The sequence below is a fragment of the Phasianus colchicus genome, chromosome 39 (genome assembly GCF_987193195.1).
Source record: "Phasianus colchicus chromosome 39, bPhaCol1.hap1.1, whole genome shotgun sequence".
Classification (NCBI taxonomy): Eukaryota; Metazoa; Chordata; class Aves; order Galliformes; family Phasianidae; genus Phasianus; species Phasianus colchicus.
Window position 1 is genome coordinate 2,103,086 of NC_143474.1, and position 23,628 is coordinate 2,126,713.

The 23,628-nt window shown below is 60.0% G+C and overlaps 3 protein-coding genes and 1 long non-coding RNA gene across 7 annotated transcripts in view; 2 read left to right on the forward strand and 2 right to left on the reverse strand.

Annotated features, from left to right (window-relative positions):
* The first annotated feature begins 215 nt into the window (after window positions 1-215).
* LOC149913319 (uncharacterized) lies at window positions 216-4,447 on the forward strand. Its single transcript, XR_016461331.1, has 3 exons — window positions 216-302; window positions 1,622-1,777; window positions 3,585-4,447. It is a non-coding gene; the product is annotated as an uncharacterized LOC149913319 (long non-coding RNA).
* HAUS4 (HAUS augmin like complex subunit 4) lies at window positions 1,574-9,932 on the reverse strand. 2 transcript variants are annotated; one of them, XM_090130164.1, is made up of 7 exons: window positions 9,713-9,932; window positions 9,097-9,323; window positions 8,425-8,511; window positions 6,985-7,230; window positions 5,282-5,406; window positions 3,562-3,630; window positions 1,574-1,784 (listed from the first exon to the last, which is right to left on the reverse strand). In XM_090130164.1, the coding sequence occupies exons 1-7, from the start codon at window positions 9,903-9,905 to the stop codon at window positions 1,574-1,576; spliced, it is 1,158 nt and encodes a 385-aa protein (XP_089986290.1). In that variant the 5' UTR covers window positions 9,906-9,932. The 2 variants fall into 2 exon arrangements, with proteins under 2 accessions (XP_089986290.1, XP_089986291.1); XM_090130165.1 differs by lacking the exon at window positions 9,097-9,323.
* A 369-nt stretch (window positions 9,933-10,301) lies between these two features.
* OXA1L (OXA1L mitochondrial inner membrane insertase) lies at window positions 10,302-23,432 on the reverse strand. Of its 3 annotated transcripts, none has more exons than XM_090130158.1 (11): window positions 23,349-23,432; window positions 23,175-23,234; window positions 22,002-22,081; window positions 21,502-21,959; window positions 16,739-16,882; window positions 15,653-15,738; window positions 14,388-14,552; window positions 13,102-13,206; window positions 11,851-12,022; window positions 10,538-10,618; window positions 10,302-10,442 (listed from the first exon to the last, which is right to left on the reverse strand). In XM_090130158.1, exons 1-11 carry the CDS (start codon window positions 23,403-23,405, stop codon window positions 10,342-10,344), a joined length of 1,509 nt encoding a protein of 502 aa, XP_089986284.1. In that variant the 5' UTR covers window positions 23,406-23,432; the 3' UTR covers window positions 10,302-10,341. The 3 variants fall into 3 exon arrangements, with proteins under 3 accessions (XP_089986284.1, XP_089986285.1, XP_089986286.1); XM_090130159.1 differs by having other exon boundaries at window positions 21,502-21,664; window positions 21,812-22,081; XM_090130160.1 differs by having other exon boundaries at window positions 21,502-22,081; window positions 23,349-23,420.
* RNF31 (ring finger protein 31) overlaps window positions 23,403-23,628 on the forward strand; it is a 28,851-nt gene continuing 28,625 nt past the window's right edge. The window contains exon 1 of the mRNA XM_090130112.1: window positions 23,403-23,515. The gene's annotated coding sequence lies outside the window, so the exon portion shown is untranslated. The remainder of the gene's footprint in view (window positions 23,516-23,628) is intronic.

A 23,628-nucleotide genomic window follows, 5' to 3' on the forward strand; every position in this document is an offset into this window, starting at 1 on the left:
GGGGTGGGGCAAAGACGGAGCGCCGGCCAATCAGAAAGCGCGCTGCCTCGTGGAGGGGACGAAGCGGGCTCGCTGCTTCAGCCTATCAACGCGCGTGTTGCAACAGACGGGTCGGAACAGGTGGCTTGGACCAATCACGCGGCGTGTTACCTACGACGGGGAGAGATGGACAGGTGCTTGGGCCAGTCAGAACGCGACTTGCCGCTGAGGGACGCAGGATGGACGGGAGCTCGGACCAATCAGAGAGCGAGTTGCCTCAGCGGGAGGTGGGACAGAAGAGAGCGGGCAGCGTGAGGAGAAAGGCGAGAAAATCGGAGGCGAAAAAGGGGGAATTTGGGGGGAAAAAAAACCAAAAACGGACATTTTGGCTTTATGCGCTGTTTTTGGGGGGAGAAAAAGGTGCCGTATGGGGTAAAATGTGGAGGTTTGGGAGGAAAATGTGGCGTTTTGGGGTAAAATGTGGTGATTTGGGGGAAATTGTGGCGTTTTGAGGTAAAATTTTGGGGTTCCGGGGGGAAGTGTAGTATTTGGGGGGGGGAAACGCGGTGCTTTGGGGGAAATTGTGGCATTTGGGAGCGAAACGTGGGGTTTGTAGAGAAACCGCGGCGTTTTGCTGCACGACGTTGGCTTTTATTGAGGAAAAAGGGACAATTTGGAAATCAAACGCGGGGTTTGGGGCCAAAAGGTGGCATAATCGTGGTTTTTCTTAGCAAAAAAAGGCACTGCTGGGGGTAAAATGTGGCAGCGACCGTCACCATGGCAACCGCCGTCATGGCGACCGCAGAGGCTGCCATCACCACCCCCCCCCCCCATCCTCATCCTGTCCCCGCAGCGTCCAATGGGAGGAGCGAATGGGGAAAGTGGGCGGGACCAAACGATGGGAGGAGCCAATGGGGAAAGTGGGCGGGCGGAAGCTATGGGAGGAGCCGAAGGTGGGATTCCACCAATGGGAGGAGCGAATGGGGAAAGTAGGTGGGCCCAAACGATTGGAGGAGCCAATGGGAAGGATTCCACCAATGGGAGGAGCCAATGGGGAAAGTGGGTGGGCCAAAACGGTGGGATGGGCCAACGGTTGGAGTGGGCAGAAGCAGCCTATGGAAGGAGCCAATGAGGGAAAGTGGGCGGGTCCTTGGGATGGAAACCACAGGGAAACCAACCAATAGGAGGAGCCACTGGGGGGAAGTGGGCGGGACCAAACGATGGGAAGAGCCAAGGGGGAAAGTGGGTGGGGGGAAGCTATGGGAGCAGCCAATGGACGGAATCCAACCAATGGGAGGAGCCAATGGGGAAAGTGGGCGGGCCTAAACGATGGGAGGAGCCAATGGGCAGGATCCCACTAATGCGAGGAGCCCATGGGAAAAGTGGGCGGGTCTAAGCGAAGGGAGGAGCCAATGGGAGGAGCCAGTGAGCAGAATGGGCGGGCCCAAGCGACGGGAGGAGCCAACGGGGCGGGGGGGAGAATGGGCGGAGCCAGAGAAGGGGAGTGGGCGGGCTCAACCGATGGCAGGAGCCAATGGGACGCCTCCACCAGCGTGAGGAGCCAATGGGAGGAGCCGATGGGGGGCTGGGAGCCCTATGGCTGTCCTTGCTGTTCCCCATTGATGTCCCCATTGTCCCCAAGGTGCTGCAGCGCCCACTGGCGGTGCCGGATTTCGTCCTGTAGCCGTCGGTACTCCTCGGCCGTGGCCACCAAATGGGGTCCGATGGCCACCATGGTCCCCAGCGCCTCCCGTAGGGCTGCCAGCTCCGATTGGGTGTTCGTGAGAGCGGCCTGCAGGTGGGACCTGGGGGGGAAGGGGGTGGGAAGAGCGTCTGGGGGGGCTCTATAGGGCACTTATGGGGTAGTTATGGGGCTCTATGAGACTCTACGAGGCTCCATGGGGTGTCTATGGGGCTCCATGGGGTGTCTATGGGGGTCTATGGGGCTCTATGGGATGACTATGGGGCTCCATGGGGTGTCTATGTGGGTCTATGTGGCTCTATGGAATGTCTATGGGGCTCTATGGTGTCTATGAAGCTCTATGGGGCTCTATGGGATGACTATGGGGCTCTATGGGGTGTCTATGGGGCTCTATGGGGCACTGTGAGACTCTATGGGGTGCCTACGAGGCTCTATGGGGCACTGTGAGACTCTATGAGGCTCTGTGGGGTGTCTATGGGGCTCTATGGGGCACTGTGAGACTCTATGAGGTTCTATGGGGTGTCTATGGGGTTTCTATGGGGTTCTATGGGGTTTCTATGGGGCTCTATGGGGTTCTGTGGGGTTTCTATGGGGTGTCTATGGGGCTCTATGGGGCACTGTGAGACTCTATGTGGCTCTATGGGGTCTCTATGTGTCCCTATGGGTCCCTGTAGGTCCCTATTTGTCTCTATGGATCCTTTATGTCTCTATGGGTTCTTATGGGTCCCTATGGGTCCCTATGGATCCCTATGGGGTCCCTATGTGTCCTTATGGGTCTCTATGGGTCCCTATGGGTATCTATGGGGTCTCTATGGGTCCCTATGGATCCAGTGCCTCCCTATGGGTCCCTATGGATACCTATGGGGTCCCTATGGGTCCCTATGGGTCCCTGTGGGTCCCTATGGGTCTCTATGGATCCAGTGCCTCCCTATGGGTCCCTATGGATTCCTATGGGGTCCCTATGAGTCCCTATGGGTCCCTGTGGGTCTCTATGGATCCAGTGCCTCCCTATGGGTCCCTATGGATTCCTATGGGGTCCCTATGGGTCCCTATGGGTCCCTGTGGGTCCCTATGGGTCTCTATTGGTCTGTATGGATCCAGTGACTCCCTATGGGTCCCTATGGATCCCTATGGGTCCCTATGGATCCCTATGGGGTCTCTATGAGTCCCTATGGGTCTCTGTGGGTCCCCATGGGTCCCTGTGGGTCCCTATGGGTCTCTACGGGTCTCTATGGGTCTCTACGGGTCCAGTGCCTCGCTATGGGTCCCCATGGGTCTCTACAGGTCTCTATGGGTTCCTATGGGTACCTATGGGTACCTATGGGTCCCTATGGGTCCCCATGGGTCTCTATAGTGTCCCTATGGGTTCCTATGGGTCCCCATGGGTCTCTATAGTGTCCCTATTGGTCTCTCTGGGTTCCTATGGGTCCCTATGGGTTCCTATGGGTCCCTATGGGGTCTCTATGGGTCCCCATGGGTCTCTGCAGGTCTCTATGGGTCCCTATGGGTTCCTATGGGTACCTATGGGTTCCTATGGGTCCCTATGGGTCCCCATGGGTCTCTATAGTGTCCCTATGGGTTCCTATGGGTCCCCATGGGTCTCTATAGTGTCCCTATTGGTCTCTCTGGGTCTCTCTGGGTCCCTATGGGTTCCTATGGGTCCCTATGGGGTCTCTATGGGTCCCCATGGGTCTCTGCAGGTCTCTATGGGTCCCTATGGGTTCATATGGGTATCCATGGCTCCCTATGTGTCCCCATGGGTCTCTATAGTTCCCTGTGGGTCCCTATACGTCTCTATGGGGTCTCTATACGTCCCCATGGGGTCTCTATGGGTCTCTATGGGTCTCTGTGGGTCCCTGTGGGTCCCTGTGTGCCCCCACCTGATCCTGCTGTGGGCCTCCAGATGCTCCGGGCTGTACGTCTCCACCAGCAGCGTCAGCTCCTCCAACCTACAGGGCAGCAACAGCCCATAATAGTCAGCGTGACGTCATCGCGGCGACGGTGACGTCATCGCAGTGACGTCATCGCGGCGACGTCACCGGGATCGGGGAAGGGCCAATGGGGGGGGGGCTCTGCTTGTGGGAGGAGCGGAGGGAGGGATCCGACCAATGGGAGGAATTAATGGGTGGGACCTAACAGGGGAGGAACCAATTAGAGGAGTTGGAGGACCCAAACTATGGGAGGAGCTGCTGTGGGGATCCAACCAATGGGAGAAGCCAGTGAGGGGAGTGGGCGGGTCCAACCGATGGGATGAGCCAATCTGGGGACTCCACTTGTGGGAGGAGCCATGGGGAGAACCCCACCAATAGGAGAAGCCATTGAGGGCAGTGGGCGGGTCCAACCGATGGGATGAGCCAATTGGGGGACTCTACTAGTGGGAGGAACCAAAGGGGGATCCAACCAATGGGAGAAGCCATTGAGGGCAGTGGGCGGGCCCAACCGATGGGAAGAACCAATGGGCGGAGTGGGCGGGACCAAACAACGTGATCAGCCAATGAGAGAAGTGGGCGTGGGATAGAAACCCGTGAGACTCTATGAGGCTCTATGGGGTCCCTATGGGCTTCTATGAAGCTCTATGGGGTGTCTATGGGTCCCTATAGGGTTCTATGGGGTCCCTATGGGGCTCTATGGAGTTTCTATGGGGCACTGTGAGACTCTATGAGCTTCTATGGGGTGTCTATGGGTCCCTATGGGGCTCTATGGGGTTCTATGGGGCTCTGTGAGGTGTCTATGGGGCTCTACGAGGTTCTATGGAGTGTCTATGGGGTCCCTATGGGGCTCTATGGGGCTCTATGGGGTGTCTATGGGGCTCTATGGGGCTCTATGGGGTCCCTATGGGGCTCTATGGGGTGTCTATGGGGCGTCTATGGGGCTCTATAGGGTTCTATGGGGTGTCTATGGGGTCCCTATGGGGTCCCTATGGGGCTCTATGGGGTGTCTATGGGGCGTCTATGGGGCTCTATAGGGTTCTATAGGGTGTCTGTGGGGTTCTATGGGATGCCTATGGGGCTCTATGGGTCCCTATGGGGTCCCTATGGGGTTCTGTGAGGTTCTATGGGGTCTTTTGGGGCTCTATGGGGTGTCTATGGGGCTCTATGGGTCCCTATGGGGTCCCTATGGGGTTCTGTGAGGTTCTATGGGGTCTTTTGGGGCTCTATGGGGTGTCTATGGGGCTCTATGGGGTTCCTGTGGGGCTCTATGGGGTTCTATGGGGTGTCTGTGGGGCTCTATGGGGCACTGTGAGACTCTATGAGGTTCTATGGGGTCCCTATGGGGTTCTATGTGTCCCTATGGGTCCCTATGGGGTCCCTATGGGGTTCTATGGGTCCCTTTGGGGTCCCTATGGGGTCCCTATGGGGCTCTATGGGGTTCTATGTGTCCCTATGGGTCCCTATGGGTCCCTATGGGGCTCTATGGGGTTCTATGGGTCCCTTTGGGGTCCCTATGGGGTCCCTATGGGGCTCTATGATCTCCTACGGGAAGAGCCAAAGCGCCGAGCGGGCGGGATCAACGAACGGGACGAACCAATGGGAGGGTGAAGGGGTCGGAATCCCACCAATGGGAGGAGGCGGTGGGCGGGACCAGGCGGCCGTCACTCACCGAGCCTTGAGCAACATGGCGGCGCCCTTGGCCTGCAGGTAGCGGCCCCTGCGCAGCTCCAGCTCCGCCTGCCGGGCCTGCAGGGCCTTCAGCGCCCGCAGCAGCGACAGGCAGCGCTGCTCAGCCTGGGGGCGCAGGGGGGGAGGTTATGGGGTGGCCCCATAGGAAAACCCCATAGGGTGAGTTTATGGGGTGGCCCCATAGGAAAACCCCATAGGATGAGCTTCTGGGGTGACCCCATAGGAAAACCCCATAGAGTGAGCTCCTGGGGTCACCCCATAGGAAAACCCCATAGGGTGAGTTTATGGGGTGACCCTAAAGGAAAACCCCATAGGGATATGGGGTTATGAACCCATAACCCCATTCCCCACCCATAAGCCCATTCCCCCCCCATAACCCCAATTCCCCCATTCCCCCCCCAAACCCATTCCCCCCCAATTCCCCCATTCCCCCCCCATAACCCCAATTCCCCCATTCCCCCCCCAAACCCATTCCCCCCCAATTCCCCCATTCCCCCCCCATAACCCCAATTCCCCCATTCCCCCCCCAAACCCATTCCCCCCCAATTCCCCCATTACCCCCCCATAACCCCAATTCCCCCATTCCCCCCCCATAACCCCATAACTCCCCCAAACCCCATAACCCCCCCCATATCCCCCCCAACCCCATAACCCCCCATAACCCCCCCCAATAACCCCATGACCCCATTACCCCCCCAATAACCCCATAACCCCATAACCCCCCATAACCCCATAACCCCCCATAACCCCATTACCCCCCCATAACCCCATTACCCTATTCCCCCCCCAACCCCATTCCCCCCCCAATAACCCCATACCCCCCCCAACCCCATAACCCCAATAACCCCATTCCCCCCCCATAACCCCATTCCCCCCCAATTCCCCCATTACCGCCCCATAACCCCATAACCCCCCCAAACCCCATAACCCCCCATAACCCCCCCCATAACCCCATTCCCCCCCCATAACCCCAATTCCCCCATTCCCCCCCATAACCCCATAACCCCCCAATAACCCCATAACCCCATAGCCCCCCATAACCCCATAACCCCCCCATAACCCCATAACCCCAATTACCCCATTCCCCCCCCAATAACCCCATACCCCCCATAACCCCATACCCCCCCCATAACCCCATAACCCCCCATAACCCCATAACGCCCCCATAACCCCATAACCCCCCATAACCCCATAACCCCCCCAATAACCCCATAACCCCAATTCCCCCATTCCCCCCCCCTTAACCCCATACCCCCCCCAAAACCCCTAACCCCATAACCCCCCATAACCCCATTCCCCCCCCATAACCCCAATTACCCCATTCCCCCCCCCAATAACCCCATACCCCCCATAACCCCATTCCCTCCCCATAACCCCATAACTCCCCCAAACCCCATAACCCCCCCATAACCCCATAACCCCATTCCCCCCCATAACCCCATTCCCCCCCCATAACCCCAATTACCCCATTCCCCCCCCCAATAACCCCATACCCCCCATAACCCCATACCCCCCCATAACCCCATAACCCCCCCATAACCCCCCATAACCCCAATTCCCCCATTCCCCCCCCATAACCCCATACCCCCCCCAAACCCCATTATCCCATAACCCGCCATACCCCCCCCCATAACCCCATTCCCCCCCATAACCCCATAACCCCATAACCCCCCACGCCCCCACCTTGGCGCAGCCCCTGCAGTTCCTGTCCAGCAGCACCGTCAGCTCCCACCTCCTCTCCCTCAGCCTCTTCGTCCTGCGCTGCTCCTCCCACAGCGGCTCCCCGGCCTCCTCCCCATTCACCCCACAGCCGGCCCCACAGCCGGCCCCACAGCCGGCCCCATAGCCGTAGTGCCGCAGCTCCGCCGCCTTCAGCCCCAGCTGGGCCTCCAGCAGGGCCAGCAATGGCCGCCGCAGCGCCGGTGCGGGCTGGGGGAGGAGGCGGGGCTTAGGTGAGGAGGCGGGGCTTTGGGGGAGAAGGTGGGGCTTAGGTGAGGTGGGCGGGGCTTGAAGTGGAGGCGGGGCTTAGGAGAGGTGGGCGGGGCTTCGGGGAAGAAGGCGGGCCTTTAAGGTGGGCGGGGCTTTAGGGTAGGGGCGGGGCTTAGGGATAGGGGTTGTAGCTTAGGGGTAGGGGCGGGGCTTAGTGGAGGAGGCGGGGCTTGAGGGAGGGGGCGGGGCTTCGGGGAAGAAGGCGGGGCTTTAAGGTGGGCGGGGCTTTAGGGTAGGTGGGCGGGGCGTAGGGGGAGGGGGCATGGCTTACGGGAGAAGGAGGGGCTTAGGGGGAGGAGGCAGGGCTTAGGGGCGGGGCTTGGAGATGAGGCGGGGCTTAGGGTGGAGGCGGGGCTTAGGGGCAGGGCTTGGAGAGGAGGCGGAGTGTAGTGGGAGGGGGCATGGAGAGGAGGCGGGGCTTAGGGGAGGAGGTGGGGCTTGGGAGGAGGCGGAGCTTAAGGGTGGGGCGGGGCTTAGGGGGAGGAGGCCGGGCTTTAGGGGAGCTGGGCGGGGCTTGGGGAGGAGCGGGGCTTATGGGGAGGAGGCAGGGGTTAGGGGAGGAGGCGGAGCTTAGGGGGAGGAGGTGGGGCTTAGGAGAGGTGGGCGGGGCTTTAGGGGTAAAGGCGGGGCTTAGGGATAGGGGTGGGGCTTAGGGTTAGTAGGCGGTGCTTAGGGGAGGAGGTGGGGCATAGGGGGAGGAGGCGGGGCTTAAAGGGGAAGGGGCGGGGCTTTAGGGGAGGTGGGTGGGGCGTAGGGGAGGGGCGTGGCTTATGGGAGGAGGCGTGGCTTAGGGGAGGTGGGCGGGGCTTAGGGGAGGTGGGCGGGGCTTAGGGGAGGTGCTTTAGAGGGGAGGAGGAGCTTACAAGGAGGGGGTGGGGCTGTAGAAGGAGGCGGGGCTTAGAGGTAGGGGCGGAGCTTAGAAGAAACGGGCGGGGCTAAGGAGAAATGGGCGGGCCATAGGAAGGTGGGTGGAGCAAAGGGGAAGGATGGGGCTTTGAAAAGGGGGCGGGGCTTAAGGAAGGGGGCGGGTCAGAAGGAAGAGGGGGCTGGGAAGGAGGCGGGGCTTATGGAAGTGGGCGGGGCTTATGTAAATGCAGGGTGGGGGCGGGCTAAACCGGAGGAGGCGGGGCTTACCGGGGAGTGGGGCATCAGCTCAGCCAATCCCGGCATAGCGCGGCGCAGCTCAGCCAATGAGAGCGCTTCTTCCACAGCAGCCAGATGCTGAGGGGGAGGAAAGGGTGTAAAAGGACCCCAAAGAAGGGGGGGAAAAATTTGGGGGAAAAAAGGGCAGAAATGGGAAAAATTGCTGGAAAACGAAGGGAATCGTATGGAATAAGCGGATAATTTGGGGAGAAATGGCAAAACCTGCCAAAAACAAAGGAAAAAAAGCACAGAATTGGTGAAATCAGGGGAAATAATGGCCAAAATGGGGGATTCTGCCCCAAATTTCGGGGGAAAAAAGACCAGAAATGGGAAAAACTGCTGTAAGCAGGAGGGCAGAGTGCAAAAAAAGGCTGATTTCGAGAAAAGTGGTGAAGTCTCAGCAAAAAAAGTGGGAATAATGGCAGAAATGGGAAATTCCGAGCCAAAATTTGGGGAAAAAACGCCCAGAAATGGGAAATTCTGCCGTGAATGGAATAAAAATTAATGTTAATTAGGGGAGAAACTGCAAAACCTCCCCGAAACCAGGGGAAAAAACGTCAAAAATGGGCAATTCTGCCCCAAAAAATGGGAAAAAGGAAAAGAAGCCCCAAAAACGGCCGAATTCAGCCCAAAAATTTGGGGTTAAACCCCCCCCAAATTCACCTGGTTGGTCCCGGGGGGGCGGGGCTTCCGCAGCAGCTCCTGTAGCCCCGCCCACAGCGCCTTTTGAGCCAACCAGGCGGCGCGGCTCCGCGCAAGCCCCGCCTCCGCCTGCCGCAAGTCCCGCCTCTGCGCTGCGATTGGTCCTTTCTCCTCCAGCGCCGCAGCCAATTGGCTGAGGCCAGGCTGGAGGCGGAGCTTGTCCAAAAGGGGGCGGGGCCAATGTGGAGCTGTAGGGAGAGGCCGCTGTTAATTACCCCCCACACAATCAGCCCCATTATTAGGGGTCTCCCAAATTAGGGCTTAATTAACTCCCTAATTAACTCATAATTAGCAGACGCCCCTAATCAGCCCCATAATTTAGAGTCCCCCTAATCAACGCCATTAACCCCTAATTAATGACCCAGCAAAGGCGACCCCAGCATTAACGCAGCGCTGATCAACCTCTTCGTGGGTGCGGCGAGTTAATTAACCGCTAATTAACGCCATAATTAACGCCATTCAGCTCTGAAGCGGCGATTCGCCCCAATTAACCCTTAATTAACCCCGCTTTAACACCGAAACCTAATTAACCGAGCCGAATTTCCCCCAATTAACGGCGCCAACACCAACGACTCACACGTCAGCGCCACTTCCGGTTCCATGGCGCCACTTCCGGTCCCAAATCGACGCTTTTTACCCCCAAATTTTTTCCCTTTCTTTTTTCCTCCCAAAATCGCCCCAAAACCGCCGTTTCCGCGCGCTTTCCGCGGAGCCACGCCCCTTCCGCTCACGGCAGCCAATGGGATGATACTATGGGCGGGGAGGCGCATGCGCACTACTCGAGCCGCCTCCGTTCCGTTAATGCGAGAGCACTAACCAATCAGAATGAAGCATTTCCGATTTATGGCGGAAGTGATGTCACTTCAAGATGGCGGCCGCAACAAGGAGTCATCCGGGTCGCCGCCTCCGTGTCGCCAACTTAACCGCAAAAGTGGAGGCCGCCATCTCCACGCGTTCCCAGTTTCGCCGAATTGAGTAACCGGAAGACGCGGTGGAAACACCGGAAGTTGAGCTACGACGCTAGAATTCTGACATGCCCGCAACCGGAAGTGCCTGTCAGGACGCCGCCATTTTGCCACCACCCAACCGGAAGTGGCTGCCGGGAGGCCGCCATTTTGCCGCCGGCAGGGCGTAATCCCCGAATTAACGAAAAAAAAAAACGGATCTCGAGATGCGATTTTTTTATTATTATTATTCTCGTCGTTCTCAGCCCAACGTTTCCTTCCATGGTCGCTTCGGGGCCGCGGGCGCCGCGGGAGCAGCGGGAGGAGCCAACGGGTTCTGCGCGAACGTCTGCCGGAGCGGCCCTGCGGCAGGAAGTGACGTATGAGCTGCGCCGGAAGTACGGCCGGATGTGGGACGGGGAAGGGGCGGGGTTTTAAACACGTCACTTCCGGCTCACCCTTGGCCGCCAATTTCAGGTGGTTCCGCCGCTGCCATTCGCGTCTCTCGGCGTTTTGTGAGGCGCGGGCCTCCGCCAGACCTACGGCGACCCACAGACAGCGCCGTCACCCACCAAGGGGACCCGCAGGGACCCACAGAGGCAATTGGGACCCATAGAAACCCCATAGAGACCCCATAGAGCCTAGGAATGCCCCATAGAGAACAATAGGGATCCATAGAAACAAAGAGGGACCCATAGAGACCCATAGGAACCCCATAAGGATTCACAGAGACCCATAGAGACCTATAGGGAAAAATAGAGAACCATAGGAACCCATAAACACCCATAGCAGTCCATAGAGACCCCATAGAGACCCTATAGAACCCCATAGGGACCCATAGGGATGCATGCAGACAATATAGGACCCCATAGAGACCCATGGGACCCCATAGAGACCCATAGGGACCCATAAACATCCATAGGGGTCCATAGAGACCCCATAGAGACCCTATAGAACCCCATAGGGACCCATAGGGATGCATGCAGACAATATAGGACCCCATAGAGACCCATGGGACCCCATAGAGACCCATAGGGACCCATAAACATCCATAGGGGTCCATAGAGACCCCATAGAGACCCTATAGAACCCCATAGGGACCCATAGGGATGCATGCAGACAATATAGGAACCCATAGAAACCCATAGGACCCCATAGAGACCCATAAACACCCATAGAAGTCCATAGAGACCCCATAGAGACCCTATAGAACCCCATAGGGACCCATAAGGATGCATACAGACAATATAGGATCCCATAGAGACCTATGGGACCCCATAGGGACCCATAGGGATGCATACAGACAATATAGGACCCCATAGAGACCCATGGGACCCCATAGAGACCCATAGGTACCCATAAACTCCCATAGGGGTCCATAGAGACCCCATAGAGACCCTATAGAACCCCATAGGGACCCATAGGGATGCATGCAGACAATATAGGATCCCATAGAGACCCATGGGACCCCATAGGGACCCATAAACACCCATAGGGACCCATAGAGACCCCATAGAGACCCTATAGAACCCCATAGGGACCCATAGGGATGCATACAGACAATATAGGAACCCATAGAGACCCATGGGACCCCATAGGGATGCATACAGACAATATAGGAACCCATAGAGACCCATGGGACCCCATAGGGACCCATAAACACCCCTAGGGACCCATAGAGACACCAGAGGGACCCATAGAGACCCTATAGAACCCCATAGAGCCCCACACAACGCTACACCCCCCCCCCCAGCCCCCCCAAATCTCTCACTCTTCCTCATCTTCTGCAAGAACCCCTCTTTGGTGTCGGACCCCGAAAGATTCGGGGGGGGATTTGGGGGCGGAGCCGGGATGCGGAGGGCGGAACGGACGGCGGGGAGACGGAGCAGCAGCGTCTGCAATAGGCTGAAGGTGTTGGACGTCAGCCAATAGACGAAGATGGCCTGCGGGAGGGGGCGGGGTCAGCGGGGAGGAAGCCACGCCCACCGAGGGATTGAAGCCACGCCCCATCTCTTAAGCCACGCCCATAAAAACTGTAGCCACGCCCATGGGCTCTAAACCACGCCCCCATACCATAAGCCACGCCCACGGCCAGAAAGCCCCGCCCCCGTGCCGTAGGCCCCGCCCACAATGCACTTAGCCACACCCCCAAATCCTGAGCCACGCCCACAAAAGGGCTTAGCCCCACTACTATGATGAAGCCACGCCCCCGCCCCATAAGCCACGCCTACGGTCTGAAAGCCACGCCCCCCACAACACAGGCCACGCCCACAATGCCCTTAGACACACCCCCAAATCCTGAGCCACACCCACAAAGGGCTTAACCTTGCTCCTATAACAAAGCCACGCCCCCGCCCCATAAGCCACGCCCCTCTGCCACAGGCCACGCCCACAATGCCCGTAGCCACACCCCCTAATCCTAAGACAATCCCACAAGGACTTAGCCACGCCCCTGTGGGATAAGCCACGCCCCCACCGCCTAAACAACGCCCCCATACTCTAAGCCCCGCCCACAAAGCTCAAAGCCACGCCCCAAGGCTCTAAGCCACGCCCTCCGACCTTTTAGCCCCGCCCATTGCATAAGCCACGCCCCTAAGCCATGAAGCCCCGCCCCCAAATTTAACCCCGCCCTTCTTCATGAGCTCGGCCAGACCCCTTAGCCCCGCCCACTCCCCCCCCAAGCCCCGCCCCTTTCCACAAGCCCCGCCCTTTTCCGTTACATCCCAACGAGCCCTTGTGGCCACGCCCCCTTCACCAGACCACGCCCCCTTCCCCCTGAAGCCCCTCCCCTTCCTTTAAGATCCGATGGACTCGAAACCCCGCCCACTCTCTTCAGTCCCCGCCCCTTTCCCCCTGACGCCCCGCCCACTCTCTTCAGTCCCCGCCCCTTTCCCCCTGAAGCCCCGCCCCCCACCTTTCCCCACCCCTACCCCTATGCCCGGACCCCGCCCCCTCCCTTAACCCCGCCCCTTTTCCTTTTAGCCCCGCCCCTTCCGGCCTTGCCGGGCCCTGATTGGCTCACCGCCGGGAAGTGCACGGTCATGGGCAGGAAGATGAGGGGCAGCACCCGCAGCACCGCCCGCACCGCCCCCGCCTGGGGGCTGCTCACGCCTGACTCCGCCCCCGCCTGCAACGAGAAACGCCATTGGTCAGAGCAGGCCCCGCCCCCCTCCCTCTTTACGCCACCCGCCTACAACGAGCCACGCCATTGGTGGAGCTGCTTCTCCCCATAGAGTCCCATTATGTGGGTGTAGTTCCATCCCCAGCCACACGGTGGCGCTGCTCAGCTCCCCGTAGCGCCCCATTATATGGCTGTGATTCCACCCCCAAACACACGGTGGCGCTGCAAACCCCCCATATTCCTATAGCCCTGTATGGGAGCTGTAATTCCACCCCCAAACACACGGTGGCGCTGCTAAGTCTCCTGTATTCCCATAGAGCCCCATAGCGCCTGATATGTAGCTGTAATTTCACCCCCAGCCACACGGAGGCGCTGCTGTGCTCCCCATATCTCCATAGAGCCCCATTATATGACTGTAATTCCACCCCCAGCCACACGGAGGCGCTGCTGAGCCCCATATTCCCATATCCCCCATTGGAGCTGTAATTCCACCTCCAACCACACGGCGGCGCTGCAGCCCCCACATATTTCTATAGTTGTCTATGGGAGCTGTAATTCCACCCCCAACCACACAGAGGCGCTGCTGTGCTCCCCATATCCCCATAGAGCCGTATTATATGGCTGTGATTCCACCCCCAGCCACACGGAGGCGCTGCTGTGCTCCCCATATCCCCATAGAACCCCATTATATGGCTGTAATTCCACCCCCATCCACACGGTGGCGCTGCAAACCCCCCATATTCCTATAGCCCTGTATGGGAGCTGTAATTCCACCCCCAACCACACAGAGGCGCTGCTGTGCTCCCCATATCCCCATAGAGCCGCATTATACGGCTGTAATTCCACCCCCCAGCCACACGGTGGCGCTGCAAACCCCCCTCATATTCCTATAGCCCTGTATGGGAGCTGTAATTCCACCACCATCCACATGGAGGCGCTGCAGAGCCCCACACTTCTATAGCTCTCTATGGGAGCTGTAATTCCACCCCCAGCCACACAGAGGCGCTGCTCTGCTCCCCATATCCCCATAGACCCGCATTATATGGCTGTAATTCCACCTCCAACCACACGGAGGCGCTGCTGCGCTCCCCATATCCCCATAGAACCCCATTATATGGCTGTAATTCCACCCCCCATCCACACGGTGGCGCTGCCGAGCCGCCGCACTCAGTCCTCCCAGCTTGTACCTCCAGGACCATCCACATGGTGGCGCTGGTGAGCAGCGGCAGCGCGTAGGTCGGGTCTGGGCTGCTCAAATCTGTGATCCACGCCACTCCGCCCGCTTGGAGCCCCGGCACCGGAACGGCCGCCATCTGCTGCAGCGCCAGGAAGAACGAGACGAACACGGGGGTCTGACCCCCAAACGCGGGGTCACGACCTCTGACCTTTGACCTCTCACCTCTCCTGACCCGTAGATACCCCATGGAGAGACCGTAGCCCATAGAGACCCCATTGATACCCCATAGATGCCCCATAGCTGCTCTATAGGCACCCCATAGCTGCCCCATAGCTGCTCTATAGGCACCCCATAGCTGCCCCATAGCTGCCCCATAACCACACCACAACTCCCCCATCCCCACCCCATGGCTGCCCCATAAACACCCCTCAAATCCCCCATAGCTGCCCCATAACTGCCCCATAGATACCCCATAGAGACCCCATAGCTGCCCCATAGAGACCCTATAGCTGCCCCACAGCGGCCCCATAGACAGCCCACAACTGCCCTATGGCTGCCCCATAGCCACCCCATAGCTGCCCCATAGCCGCCCCCCAGCCGCCCCATAGCCGCCCTCCAGTTGCCCCATAACTGCCCCACAGCGGCCTGAAAACCACCCCATAGCCGCCCTATAGCCGCCCTCCAGCTGCCCCATAGCTGCCCTCCAGCCACCCCCCAGCCGCCCCACAGCTGCCCCATAGCTGCCCTCCAGCCACCCCCCAGCCGCCCCACAGCTGCCCCATAGCTGCCCCACTAGCCGCCTCCCAGCTGCCCCATAGCCGCCCCATAGCCGTCCCCCAGCTGCCCCATAGCCACCCCATAGCTGCCCCACTAGCCGCCTCCCAACTGCCCCACAGCTGCCCCATAGCCGCCCTCCAGTTGCCCCATAGCCACCCCATAGCTGCCCCATTGCCGCCCTCCAGTTGCCCCATGGCCACCCCATAGCTGCCCCATAGCCGCCCTCCAGTTGCCCCATAGCCACCCCATAGCTGCCCCATTGCCGCCCTCCAGTTGCCCCATGGCCACCCCATAGCTGCCCCATAGCCACCCTCCAGTTGCCCCAGAGCTGCCCCACAGCTGCCCGAAAGCCACCCCATAGCTGCCCCACAAGCCGCCTCCCAACTGCCCCACAGCCGCCCCATAGCTGCCCCATACCCGCCCCACAGCCGCCCCATACCCGCCCCACAGCTGCCCCACAGCCGCCCCCCAGCTGCCCCATATCCGCCCCCTACCCACCTGCACCACGGGGACAAGGAAGCCCCTGAGCGGGTTCACGTTGTGGCGCTGCTGGTAGGCGGCCAGCTGTGCGTAGGCCTGCGTCACTGCGGGGCGACGCACCACTGAGCCCCACGCATCCGCCCCATAGATCCGCCCCATAGATCCACTCCATAGATTCGTGCCATAGAACCAGCCCCATAGATCCAGCCCCATAGATCCGCCCCACAGATCCTGCCCCATAGATCCAGCCTCATATATCCGCCCCATAGATCCACCCCATAGATCCCACCCCATAGATCCGCCCCGTAGATCCACCCCATAGATCCGCCACATAGATCCTGCCCATAGATCCTGCCCCATAGATCCACCCCATAGACCCAGCCCCATAGATTCATGCAGCTCCGCCCCCTATTCCCTTTAGCCCCTCCCCTTTAGCTCCGCCCCCTTCCTCTTAGCCCCGCCCACCTTTGTGCAGCTCCGCCCCCTGTTCCCTTCAGCCCCGCCCCTCCCATTCGCCCCGCCCCCTCCATTCACCTTGCCCCTCTTTAGCCCCTCCCCTCCCCCTCGCCCCGCCCACCATTAGCCCCGCCCCATCCCACTCGCCCCGCCCACCTTTGTGAGGCTCCCCCTTTCCCTTTAGCCCCGCCCCTCCCTCTTAGCCCCGCCCACTGTTTCCTTTAGCCCCGCCTTTCCCCCTTTAGCCCCTCCCACCCTTGTGCGGCTCTGCCCCCCTTTAGCCCCGCCCACCTTTGTGCGGCTCCGCCCTCTTTTGCCCCGCCCACCCGTTAGACCCGCCCTCTCCCATTCGCCCCGCCCACCTTTGTGCGGCTCCGCCCCCTCCAGCCCCTCCCCTTTAGCCCCGCCCCCTCCCCTTCGCCCCGCCCACCTTTGTGCGGCTCCGCCCCCTTTTTCCCCGCCCTCCCCTTCGCCCCGCCCACCTCCGTGCAGCCCCGCCCCCCTTTAGCCCCGCCCCATCCCACTTCGCCCCGCCCACCTTTGTGCGGCTCCGCCCCCTTCAGCCCCCCCTCCCCTTTAGCCCCTCCCACCTTTGTGCGGCTCCGCTCCCCTTTAGCCCCGCCCCCTCCCCCTCTTAGCCCCGCCCACCTTTGTGCGGCTCCGCCCCCCTCCTGGCGGCCTGCAGCTGCTGCGCCAGGCGCTGGATGTGGGGCAGATGTGGGGCGGTGCGGGCGGCCTCGCGCTGGGCGCGGAGCAGCAGCGGCAGCAGCGCCAGGCGGACAAACAGCGTCCCTGGGGGGGGGGACCCCATAGAAACACCTGGAGACCCCATAGAGGGACCCATAGGGACCCCATAGAGACCTCATAGAGACCCCATAGAGGGACCCCATAAGGGGACCCATAGAGACCCCATAGGGACCCCATAGACAGACCCCATAGCAGCGCCAGGCGGACAAACAGCGTCCCTGGGGGGGGGGAACCCCATAGAAACACCTGGAGACCCCATAGAGGGACCCATAGGGACCCCATAGAGGGACCCCATAGGGACCCCATAGAGGGACCCCATAAGGGGACCCATAGAGGGACCCCATAGGGACCCCATAGAGACCCCATAGCAGCGCCAGGCGGACAAACAGCGTCCCTGGGGGGGGGGAACCCCATAGAAACACCTGGAGACCCCATAGAGACCCCATAGAGGGACCCCATAGGGACCCCATAGACAGACCCCATAGGGACCCCATAGAGACCCCATAGCAGCGCCAGGCGGACAAACAGCGTCCCTGGGGGGGGGAACCCCATAGAAACGCCTGGAGACCCCATAAGGGACCCCATAGAGGGACCCCATAAGGGGACCCATAGGGACCCCATAGAGGGACCCCATAAGGGGACCCATAGAGACCCCATAGAGGGACCCCATAGAGACCCCATAGGGACCCCATAGAGGGACCCCATAGAGACCCCATAGAGACCCCATAGCAGCGCCAGGCGGACAAACAGCGTCCCTGGGGGGGGGGGAACCCCATAGAAACGCGTGGAGACCCCATAGGGACCCCATAGAGGGACCCCATAGGGACCCCATAGAGACCCCATAGAGGGACCCCATAGCAGCGCCAGGCGGACAAACAGCGTCCCTGGGGGGGGGGAACCCCATAGAAACGCGTGGAGACCCCATAGAGGGACCCATAGGGACCCCATAGAGGGACCCCATAGGGACCCCATAGAGGGACCCATAGGGACCCCATAGAGGGACCCCATAAGGGGACCCATAGAGGGACCCCATAGGGACCCCATAGAGACCCCATAGCAGCGCCAGGCGGACAAACAGCGTCCCTGGGGGGGGGAACCCCATAGAAACGCCTGGAGACCCCATAGAGGGACCCATAGGGACCCCATAGAGACCTCATAGAGACCCCATAGGGACCCCATAGAGGGACCCCATAGGGACCCATAGAGGGACCCCATAAGGGGACCCATAGAGGGACCCCATAGGGACCCCATAGGGACCCCATAGCAGCGCCAGGCGGACAAACAGCGTCCCTGGGGGGGGGGAACCCCATAGAAACGCGTGGAGACCCCATAGAGACCCCATAGAGTGACCCCATAGGGACCCCATAGAGGGACCCCATAGAGGGACCCCATAGAGACCCCATAGAGGGACCCCATAAGGGGACCCATAGAGACCCCATAGGGACCCCATAGAGGGACCCCATAGAGGGACCCCATAGGGACCCCATACAGACCCCATAGAGGGACCCCATAGGGACCACATAGAGACCCCATAGAGACCCCATAGAGGGACCCCATAGAGGGACCCCATAGAGGGACCCCATAGGGACCCCATACAGACCCCATAGAGGGACCCCATAGGGACCACATAGAGACCCCATAGAGACCCCATAGAGGGACCCCATAGAGACCCCATAGAGACCCCATAGAGGGATCCCATAGAGGGACCCATAGAGACCCCATAGAGACCCCATAGAGGAACCCCATAAGGGGACCCATAGAGACCCCATAGAGGGACCCCATAGAGGGACACCATAGCAGCGCCAGGCGGACAAACAGCGTCCCTGGGGGGGGGGGGAACCCCATAGAAACACCTGGAGACCCCATAGAGGGACCCCATAGGGACCCCATAGGGACCCCATACAGGGACCCCATAGAAAACCCATAGGGACCCCATATAGAGACCCCACAGTAACCCCATAAGGACCCCATCTGTGGGACCCCATAGGAACCCCATAGAAACCCCATAGAGGGACCCCATAGAGGGACCCCATAGAGGGACACCATAGAGGGACCCCATAGAGCGACCCCATAGAAAACCCATAGAGACCCCATAGAGCGACCCCATAGAGGGACATCACAGGAACCCCATAGAAACCCCATAAAGAGACCCCATATAAGGACCCCATAGAGACCCCATAGAGACACCCCAGAGACACCATAGAAACCCCATAGAAACCCCATAGGGACCCCATAGAGGGACCCCATAGAGGGACACCACAGAAACCCCATAGAAACCCCATAGGGACCCCATATAGGGACCCCATAGAAGGACCCCATAGAGAGACCCCATAGAGGGACACCACAGAAACCCCATAGAAAACCCATAGAAAACCCATAGGGACCCCATAGAGGGACCCCATAGACAGACCCCATAGAGACCCCATAGAGGGACCCCATAGAGAGACACCACAGAAACCCCATAGAAAATCCATAGGGACCCCATAGCAGCGCCAGGCGGACAAACAGCGTCCCTGGGGGGGGGGAACCCCATAGAAACACCTGGAGACCCCATAGAGGGACCCATAGGGACCCCATAGAGGAACCCATAGGAACCCCATAGAGACCCCATAGAGCGACACCATACAGGGACCCCATAGAAAACCCATAGGGACCCCATAGAGAAACCCCATAGACAGACCCCATAGGGACCCCATAGAGGAACACCACAGTAACCCCATAGAAAACCCATAGGGACCCCATAAGGACCCCATCTCTGGGACCCCATAGGAACCCAATAGAAACCCCATAGAGAAACCCCATAGAGGGACCCCACACACAGACCTCATAGGGACCCCATAGAGGAACCCCACATAAAGACCCCATAGAAACCCCATAGGGACCCCATAAAGACAACATAGAAACCCCATAGGGAAACACACGGACTCTCTCACCCCATAGAACTCCCACCCCATAAAATCCCCATAGGGACCCCGTAAAATCCCCTATAACCCCCCCCCACCCCATAGAGACCCCATATCCCCCCCACCCCATAAACCCGACCCCATAGACACCCCATATCCCCCCCCACCCCACAAAATCCCGTATAAGTCCCCCCCCAACCCCATGGAGACCCCATATCCCCTCCACCCCATAAAATCCCCTATAACCCCCCCCCAACCCCATAGAGACCCCATAACCCCCCCACCCCATAAACCCGACCCCAAAGAGACCCCATCACCCCCCCACCCCACAAAATCCCCTATAAGCCCCACCCTGACCCCATAGAGACCACATAGAACCCCCCACTGCATAAACCTGACCCCATAGACACCCCATATACCCCCCCACCCCATAAAATCCCCTATAAGCCCCCCCCTGACCCCATAGAGACCCCATATCCCCCCCCACCCCATAAAATCCCCTATAACTCCCCCCCACCCCACAAAATCCCCCATAACCCCCCCCACCCCATAATCCCAACCCCATAGAGACCCCATAACCCCCCCACCCCATAAACCCGACCCCATAGACACCCCATATCCCCCCCACCCCACAAAATCCCCTTTAAGTCCCCCCCCAACCTCATAGAGACCCCATATCCCCCCCACCCCATAAACCCGACCCCATAGACACCCCATAACCCCCCCCACCCCATAAAATCCCCTATAACTCCCCCCCACCCCACAAAATCCCCTTTAAGTCCCCCCCCAACCCCATAGAGACCCCATATCCCCCCGCACCCCACAAAATCCCCTATAAGCCCCCCCCCCAACCCCATAGAGACCCCATATCCCCCCCCACCCCACAAAATCCCCTATAAGCCCCACCCTGACCCCATAGAGACCCCATATCCCCCCCCACCCCACAAAATCCCCTATAAGCCCCACCCTGACCCCATAGAGACCCCATATCCCCCCCCACCCCACAAAATCCCCTTTAAGTCCCCCCCCAACCCCATAGAGACCCCATATCCCCCCCACCCCATAAACCCGACCCCATAGAGACCCCATAACCCCCCCCACCCCATAAAATCCCCTATAACTCCCCCCCACCCCATAAACCCGACCCCATAGAAACCCCATATCCCCCCCACCCCATAAAATCCCCATAGGGACCCCCCCACCCCACAAAATCCCCTATAACCCCCCCCACCCCATAAAATCCCCTATAAACCCCCCCCACCCCACAAAATCCCCTATAACCCCCCCCACCCCATAAAATCCCCTATAAGCCCCCCCCTGACCCCATAGAGACCCCATATCCCCCCCCACCCCATAAAATCCCCTATAACTCCCCCCCACCCCACAAAATCCCCCATAACCCCCCCCACCCCATAATCCCAACCCCATAGAGACCCCATAACCCCCCCACCCCATAAACCCGACCCCATAGACACCCCATATCCCCCCCCACCCCATAAAATCCCCTATAACCCCCCCCACCCCATAAACCCGACCCCATAGAGACCCCATATGCCCCCCCCACCCCACAAAATCCCCTACAAGCCCCACCCTGACCCCATAGAGACCCCATAACCACCCCCACCCCCCAAAATCCCCTATAAGCCCCCACCCTGACCCCATAGAGACCCCATATCCCCCCCCACCCCATAAAATCCCCTATAAGCCCCCCCCCGACCCCATAGAGACCCCATAACCCCCCCACCCCACACCCCCCCTTACCCACAGCGATGGCGGCCCCCCAAGGGAGGCCGAGCTCCGCGTGCAGGAACTGCAGGAGGTGCTGCACCAACCCCACGGGGCTCAGCGCCCCCAGCCCCACGTCCTCCAGCCCCACAAGTAGCGGCTCCTGCCCCACAAGTGGGCTCTGCCCCATAAGTGGAGCCTCCTGCCCCATAAGTGGGCTTTCCTGCCCTATAAGCGGGGTTTGCTGTGCTGTAAGTGGGTTCTGCTGCCCCATAAGCGTCTTCTCCTGCCCCATAAGTGGGCTCTGCTGCCCCATAAGTGAAGCCTCCTGCCCCATAAGTGGAGCCTCCTGCCCCATAAGTGGGCTTTCCTGCCCCATAAGTGAAGCTTCCTGCCCCATAAGTGGGGTTTCCTGTGCTGTAAGTGGCCTTTCCTGCCCTATAAGCGTCTTCTCCTGCCCCATAAGTGGGCTCTGCTGCCCCATAAGTGGGGCTTCCTGCCCCATAAGTGGGTTCTGCTGCCCTATAAGGGTTTTCTCCTGCCCCATAAGTGGGTTCTGCTGCCCCATAAGTGGGTTCTGCTGCTCCATGGGGGCCGTTGGGGTCGCGGCGGCTGCCTATGGGATGACAAAATTTATGGGGTCCATAAAGGGTCGCCTGCCCCATAGCTGCCCCATAACCCCACACACAGCCCCACAACCGCCCCATAACCCCACACCACCCCATAGCTGCCCCATAACCCCACACACAGCCCCACAACCGCCCCATAACCCCACACACGCCCCTATAACCGCCCCATAGCTGCCCCATAACCCCACACAGCCCCACAGCCACCCCACAACCCCACATCACCCCATAACCACCCCATATCGCCCTGTATCACCCCATATCGCCCCATAACCACCCTATAACCACCCCATATCGCCCTGTATCACCCCATATCACCCCATATCGCCCCATAACCACCCCATATCGTCCTGTATTGCCCCATATCGGCCTCACACCGCCCCATATCCCCCCATATCACCCTGTATCACCCCATGTCGCCCCATATCGGCCCCACACCACCCCATATCACCCCATACCGCCCCATAACCACCCCATATCACCCCATAGCGGCCCCATATCACCCTGTACCACCCCATGTCGCCCCAGATCACCCCATAACCACCCCATATCACCCCATATCGCCCCATAACTGCCCCATATCACCCTATATCGCCCCATATCGGCCCCACACTGCCCCATATCACCCTATGTCACCCCATAGCGGCCCCATATCACCGTGTATCACCCCATATCACCCTATAACTTCCCCACACCATCCCATAACCACCCCATGTCACCCCATAGCGGCCCCACACTGCCCCATATCACCCCATATCGCCCCATAACTACCCCATATCCCCCCATATTACCCTGTATCACCCCATGTCACCCCATATCACCCCATACCGCCCCATAACCACCCCATATCACCCCATAGCGGCCCCATATCACCCCCTATCACCCGATGTCACCCCATATCGGCCCCACCCCGCCCCATATCGGCCCCACACCACCCCATATCACCCTGTATCACCCCATGTCGCCCCATATCGGCCCCACCCCGCCCCATATCACCCCATGTCCACCCCACACAACCCCATATCACCCCATATCGGCCCCATATCGCCCTCTATCACCCCATATCGCCCCATATCGGCCCACCTTCGTGCCCAGGCCGCGCCGCCCATTGTGACCTCGGGCCCAAAGCGGCGCCCTGAGTTCCTGCAAGGGGGGGGGGGGGAGTGGAACAGAGCCGAGATGACGTCACGGAGGGGAGCCTGCGTGACGTCACACCCCCCCGTGACGTCACACCCCCCGTGACGTCACAGCCCCCACCTGGGCCCGCAAAGCGCGGAGCAGCGGCCGCAGCCGCGGGGACACCGCCGCCATCATGACCGCCGGAAACGGCGTAACCGGAAGAAGGCGGAAGCTATCGACCGGAAGTGACGCGCGGCGCGGGCGGAAGCGCCCACCCAGCCGCCGCCATTTTGTCAGGCGCTGAGGTAAGCGCGGGCGGGCGGCGGCGGCGCCGGGGTTTTTCCGCTTCGCCTCCATCCGCCCCGAATCCCACCGCCCCAAATCCTTCCGCCCCCAACCCCCCCCTTCCTATACAGCC